We start from the raw sequence: 7,638 nt of genomic DNA on the forward strand, positions 1-7,638 counted from the left end.
TAAGAAAGTGATTTTCCAGTAATGTAGTTATGAACTAGGAATATAGACACTTGACCTAAGCTTTATTTTTATTATGTCAATTGTCAAATGATTTGGTGTAATAAAGTGTTCAGTTATATCAATCTTGTCTTCATTTTATTTATGTGTTCATCTATTCATTCATTTCTTTTTCAGGAAGCATAGCCATCATTGTGCCTCTCGTCCTCTTGGTGACTTTGATAACCACCTTGGTAATTGGTTTAGTGCTTTGTAAAAGAAAACGAAGGTAAGATGCAAGGTTCTAGACCAACAGTAAATAAATTACACAAATAGTTACAGAAACTGATTTTTTTTAAGAAAATTTCTTAAAGTATGATTTACATATTCCAACTGCTGAATTCTATGTTTTTTGAACCATTTTATCCCTCCACTTCATTTTAAGTGATTATAATTTAGACAACCTTTCCCTTATGTTATATTGATGGAATGGCTGCACTTGCATATTCCAACAAAAATAACAAGGGAGTTATTAAACATTCAATAGAATTTTACATTTGTGGTAGTTTTTCCTTGAAATAGCAAGCGTCTCTAAAGAGCATTTTATAATATTAATGTGTAAGATTAGTAATGTCAATAAAATGATAATGACTATGTATTGTATGTCACAAATTGTGCGTTTTATTCACAGATTACATATTTGTTGATTTTATATATTACTGGAAGTGTCATTATTTCAACTTATTTGAATATGCAGGTAAAAGATCTATAAGGAGTGAGTTGTCTGTGGGGTTATTATCTGGAAGCTAGAGTTTGTGAGTCCGTTTTTTTTTTGTTTTGGTTTGGTTTGGTTTGTTTGTTTGTTTTTTGCGGTACACGGGCCTCTCACTGTTGTGGCCTCCCCGTTTGCGGAGCACAGGCCCCGGATGCGCAGGCTCAGCGGCCATGGCTCACGGGCCCAGCCGCTCCGCGGCATGTGGGATCTTCCCGGACCGGGGCACGAACCCGTTTTCCCCTGCATCGGCAGGCGGACTCTCAACCACTGTGCCACCAGGGAAGCCCCACGAGTCCGTTTTTGAATTATGTAAAAGAGGATTTTAGCCACATGACTTGAGGATTGAAAGTTTATCACTTTTTATAGACGTTTTTCAGGAACGAAAGGGAGAAAGTAGAATTTTAAAGGGCAATTGATTAGTGAATATTCAGTTTCAACTAATGTGGTATTAGCTATTTACAAGGAATATGTTCCAAGTGCATTTTTTATTGTTAAATCTAAATAACTTGGGAAAATAATGTATTACATTCAGAGTTTTTGTTCCTCTGTGAATCAATAAATGTCATTTATTTTCAGTGTATTTTATTTAAGAATGTTCCATCAGTTACATTAAAATGTCATTAAATCTACAAATATGACAGTTTCATGCACCACATTGTGATATTTAGATAACTCACACAATGTTCACTTATTCTAGGACGAAAACTATAAGAAGACAACCTATTATCAATGGAGGAATAAATGTAGAAATCGGCAATCCATCTTACAACATGTATGAGGTGGATCATGATCACAGCGATGGAGGTCTTTTAGATCCTGGCTTTATGGTGGATCCAGCAAAGGTAAAGTTTTAAGATGGTACACTGTGAGCACTAACATTCTTGAGTCATTTCTCCATAAAATGGTTCTGAATTTCACCATTATTTCTTTTATCTGAAGTTAGATTAAAGAACTTTAGGATGCATTGAATTTTATAGGCTCTTCTAAAGAAAAAATAAAATTGTGGACTGCATTCACCTGAAGCACGAAGTTAATGTAACATGTTTTGGAAAATAATATTTATTTATTTGCTTAGTTTATAAACATAGCTTATTTTAAATAATATCTTATTCAAATGTGTTGAGGTGCTGGCACATGTAAATATACAGCCTAGTGTAAAATTACTGATTTATTTTTAATAACAAAAAGAGTACAGTATTTCATTGCCAAAATAAGTACTTTATTTCCAATAATGTTTTATTGAAGAGTCCACTAAGCTGTGTGCTTGGATTTGTTTGTGATCAAATCACTTTTAAACAATATTTTTCTACCTACTATAATATCCTTCTTATTGATTTGAGACATACCATTGATATATATAGCCTAAAAATCCACAGTCTTTTTTTAGTTTCTATTAGTTCATATTACTGAATGCTCAGTCTGGAAGCTTTCATAAGAAATAGATAAATGATACAACTATCTAGATAAACTTGCAAAGATTCCCTTCACTGTATAATCGGAATATTTTGCATGATAATTATAGAATATTTTAAGAGCATCAATTGAATTAATGAATTAAGAGCATCAATTTGCTAGTATGGTATGATTTTTCTTAGCTTATTTGTTCATTCATTAAATGGTTATTTATATTCTGATATATTAAAGGTATTTTGTCCAAAATGCACCATTATATTAAATAATCGCAACGATCACGTGGCTTTGCACTCATAGCAACAGCTGTTCCCAAAGAAACTGAATAGGTCCCCATATATTCAATCTAGTTCTGAATCCACGGCCAGACTTTCTAAGCCTAAAATTGGTGGTCTGAAACTGAAGAAGTATTCATTTCTATGAAAAGAAATCAATCATTATTGCATAGATAAGTTTTTACCCTATCAGAAGATATTGTATACTTTTTTCCTCATTAGAAATAATTTTTTAGTTACTCTAAATTATTAATTCAGTTACTAACTCCTACACTTGAAATTGTTTGTGAAATAAACCCTGGCAACCTAAGTTTCAGTGTTTTGTACTCGAAATTGAAAAACTAAACATACTGTGCATGTTGTTTGATAATTTATAAAGGAGAAAGACATCTTAAATAATAGACTTCTCATATTCTATGAATTTTTCTTAGGAATAAAATATAGTGTCTGTAAATATAATATGAACTGATGAGGATATACCTTATACACTTTTTATGAGCGGGAGAGTTCTCATTTTCCCCATCATTTTATTTCTAGTGATAGAGCTAAGCCTATTTTGGATACTTAAAGGGGCTAGCTTTTTAATATTCCATTTAATTTTTTAAATATTTACTCTAAGAAGATAAAGCTGTGCTTCAGTGCCCCTCAAATATATTTTTAATGTATTTAGCAAATAACATTCAGTAAATATATATTTACTTATTTTCTGATTGACCAAAATTACACTTAATGTGCCTTAGATGGCTGATTCTGAGTCCTGATGTTTGAAATGTAAATATGAATTGTTGCCTAAGAAGTAACTGCAGAAAATACATTTATAGGTATAGACGATTTTAAAAAGCAGGTAGCCACACCAAAGCAACCTTCATGATGAAGTGTTTTTCATAGAGTATTCACTTGTTACAATGGTTTGATATATTCATGATGTGAATGTGAATGATGATTCATGAATTCATGATCTGTGAATCACAGGTATAATATTAATAGTTATTTCATAAATTATTGAAACTACCATGAACACAATGTTGATGCCCCAGGGCTGAAGAATATATCTTATGTTATTTTTATGACTTAACATGAGTTTATATCAATGAAAACAGTTCCATGATATTAGATCAGAAACTAAAATTCTCTGTTTACACACAGCCCAGGTATATAGGGGGAGGGACCAGTGCTTTCAAGCTTCCACACACAGCGCTGCCCAGCTACCTAAACTCTGATTTGAAAGGACCACTAACCGCTGGGGTGAGAGAAAATTCATTATTCCATACCCATTCCATCACAGAACTCCTCACAATCGAAGATGATTACTAGACTTAGATAGGGGCTTATCTTTAATGATTTTTTAATTAACAAAAGATTTCAAAACAGCATTAAAATTGGGGGCTTAAGTGTCCTGCGTATGCAAGATTATATATGAAATGTTATTTTCGGCAAGTTATTCAGTAGGAATATCTCTTCTTCTAAATTTGAAAATGTTAAAGCTCCTTAGCAGTAAACATGAGCATTTGCTATTGTTAGAACAGAAATCTCTAGCCAGAAATTTAAGCTGAATAGTTTAAATTTATGTTTGGCTTGGTTTATTTTCTATTAAGACGCTTTGTTTAGTATATACAAATTTGATATCCTTTTAAATAAAAATATAATACAAAATGTGGCATTGTATGGAGAAGTTAGAAATGGTGTATGAAACCATTCTTGAAAACTTTTTAAGTAACTAGCTTCTAGAGAAAGGTACTTTGCCTAAAGTTACATGGTTCATATTGGAAAGAAGAGGGATTAAAGACAGGTATCAAGATTCCTAGGATTGATCTCACCCTTGTACCTCTCTCCCATCAACTGTTTTTCATTCTCATTTTTTTTATCATGTTTGTCTCATTTGCATGGCTCAAAAAATATAATATTTCTTTGTTATGACTAAGATTTAACATTCTATTTTGGAAAGACAAAATTTAAAAAATCCAACTAGGTAACAACCTCAGGTTAAGTTGCAACTATTAAAATAATAAACATTGTATATGTTTTTCAAATGAAAGAGATCATTTCTGCATGTCTCAATTCTACCTCAAAGTGATGCAAGTATCTATGAAACTTAGAATGAATGTGTCCTTCACAATTCTTTAGAAGAATCCAAAAATATTTCCAATAATAAGTACATAGAGATTGTTTGAAGCAAAAATACTGTCTTTATTTTTTAAAGTTTACACAACTAATGTAGTTTACTTTCATTTTTCTTTTTTTTTTTATTTCATATTGAAAAATTATAAGCACCAAGCAGTTAGATGACCAAGCAAAAAGATGGCAGCACATCTTTCCTGCCACTGCAATAGCATTAAGGGGAGAAAACATGGACTGGAAATAAGACAGTTTGGTTTCATGTTCTGTACTTTTAAATAAAGTTGCAGTGAATATAGCTTTCATGAAGATTTCTTCAGGCTTTCAATATTATGTCAAAGCTCCCCTTAGGTTCACAAGTTAACTGAAAGACATACAATTATGTTTTTATCTAAAGCAATGCTAAAGTCGACGAAAGCCTGTAAACAGAATTTAAATTACATTTATATAATTACTATTTAGTAAGTTAAATGAAATGCATATAAATGTTGTTAACAGTAAAAGATAGACATCATAGAAAATAACAAATTCATGTGGTCAAAACAGGTAATAAAACTATATTTATTTTTCTCCTTCAGCCAACAAATTACTCCAATCCGATATATGCGAAATTGTATATGGATGGGCAAAACTGTCGAAACTCCTTAGGAAGTGTTGATGAAAGGAAAGAACTGCTTCCAAAGAAAATAGAAATTGGGATAAGAGAGACAGTGGCATAATGAGTGATACCTTTTATATACTGTATAAATGTATAAAATGTAAGGATTACTTTTGTATGTTCCAACAGTATTATACTTGTTTTGGGATCAGCATTACCTCTTCCTTTATCTTTTTTCTGGTCAATTGTTTTCTGAGTTTTCTGGGTTTTATTTTTTGCTGATGACTACTGATTGACCATTTGTATGGTATTTTTATGAAAAAGAACTGCACTACAGTACAATTTACACCAATGCTGCTGATAAGACACCTTTGAATTTGTTAAAATTAAAAACAACATATTCCTTTGTAGTGTGAATATGAGCAATCTATTTTATATGAACTTTTTTGGTTCTACTTAATCAACAAATATAATCTCTGCACTTTTTCATTATATGGTCTGAAAGCTGTAATACAATATCATTTAATTTTCTGTTTAAATTGATGGAAAAATGATTGAATGGTCAACTCTCTTCTTTGTGCCCATTAAGACTGATTCAGACTGCTGAAAACATATAGCCCTCACAAGTTCAGCATAACCAGCTTTGAAATTAGTCTTAGGTTGCCAAGTGAGAATTTTGACAAAAAACCTTTAAAAATTTATAAAATTAATAATTTGCATGAATACATATGACTACATTTTCCAAAATTTAGTGGACTCTCTTGTGATATACTAAAAGTATACACCCTATAAACAATAGTTATATTTAGGTAGTAGAACATAGCAAAATTATAATCAAAAGTGGAAAGAACACACTTGCTATGGGAGAAGACATTTTGTTTTCCCTCAGTCCTGAGGTAAATAGCCAGCCTAGAGCACAACAGGGCATTGGGCACTCATGTCTTAGGAATTTCTTCCCAGTCACGTGCATTTTGTGGAAGATTAACCCAACCCCTTAACACACAGAACACTAAAGAATACTATATAAGCACACAAATTGATAACACAGTTTCAATTATGTGAATGCATTCTCTTCGCGAGATCAAAAGGAAGAGGCAAGGCAGCCATTATGGTATAGAGTAATCAGTAAATATTTTCAATATACAATATGACTAATCTATTATTTGCCCTATCCAAAATATATTCTTAAGGGACTTTCCAAGTTATGGAAAAACAATTATCTGCCCATAATCAAAGGGGGAGAGTATACATGCTGACCAGTTACTCTGGTACTCTGATTTCTTCTGGTTATACAAAACACATGGACCCCATTTACTTGTCTGTTTTCAAATTTCAATTGAAACACACATACGATTTATTTAAGTTGTATAAAAAAGTATAGCATTTTTATACAAATATCTTTAAAGGCACAAAAGATTTATTCACAAGGTATGGAGGGCTTTTTGTTCCTCTGATAGACATGACTGACTTTTAGCTGTCATAATGTATTAACAGATGAAATATGTTTGTGGTTGCTCTTTATCCCTTTGTACAAGCATTAAAAAAAAAAACACAGCTGTTTTATAAAGAGACTTTTTGTTGTACTATGTGCATGCATACTACCTATTTCTAAACTTTGCCATATTGAGGCCTTTATAAACGATTGATTTATGTAATACTAGTGCAATTTTGCTTGAAACAATGTTATGCATATCATAAACTTTTCCAGGTTCTTGTTTAAGTACATTTTTTAAATTGAACAGTATTTTTCATTTTGGTTATAATAGTCATTTTGCCTATGTTTCTACAATGAAGTGTTAAATACTTTATAAAAAATCGTTGACTGGCTTATTTAAATGAAATTCTACATATTTAAGTTCTTGTGTTGGATAGTTTTTGAAAAGAAAATTATTTTCTTTATGGAGTTTAACATTCTTAGGAAGTTATTTTAGTAAACATGAAACATAATTTTTGTTGTATCCTTAGGACATACTCCTTGGGTTAGGACTGATTTCATTGCATCATTTTTCAAATCACAATAAGAAGGCATTTTCCCTCTTCTTGAAATAGAAACACATCTCTTAACTTTTTCCTTTTCCCTGCCATACATTGCTCATCGTGGACGCCATGTTGCAATAGAAAGAAAGATAGGTTATATACACAGTAGTATGACAATTGTGTTGAAATAAGCCAAAGTTCTTCCTGCTCTTTCCCATTCTCAAAAAAATGTACTTTAAGGAAAACTCAGAATCCATTAGATGCTGTGTAGACATTATTTTGTAAATGGAATAGTTATTAATTTACCTACTTGGAGTATTGGACTAGAGATGCAAATGTAGGAGGGTCTGATTGACTGGAGCTATCATTGAGTTGTATTATCTGAAAGAGTCTTTGTATATCAGAGCTTTATGACCGTAGCTGACATTATCATTTGAAAGAGAAGAACCCACAGATTGGAATGACCTCAATGCAACTAACATTAATATAAGTATCTGTCAAAACATATATGA

General features: G+C 31.6%; 1 protein-coding gene across 1 annotated transcript in view; it reads left to right on the forward strand.

Moving 5' to 3' along the window:
• Positions 1-5,270, forward strand: part of LRP1B (LDL receptor related protein 1B) — a 1,432,692-nt gene extending 1,427,422 nt beyond the window's left edge. Inside the window, exons 88-91 of the mRNA XM_073806959.1 lie at positions 175-265; positions 1,449-1,593; positions 3,583-3,681; positions 5,130-5,270. Of these exons, the coding sequence (XP_073663060.1) occupies positions 175-265; positions 1,449-1,593; positions 3,583-3,681; positions 5,130-5,270 (476 nt within the window). The remainder of the gene's footprint in view (positions 1-174; positions 266-1,448; positions 1,594-3,582; positions 3,682-5,129) is intronic.
• Positions 5,271-7,638: the final 2,368 nt, after the last annotated feature.

The sequence above is a fragment of the Tursiops truncatus genome, chromosome 7 (genome assembly GCF_011762595.2).
Source record: "Tursiops truncatus isolate mTurTru1 chromosome 7, mTurTru1.mat.Y, whole genome shotgun sequence".
Classification (NCBI taxonomy): domain Eukaryota; kingdom Metazoa; phylum Chordata; class Mammalia; order Artiodactyla; family Delphinidae; genus Tursiops; species Tursiops truncatus.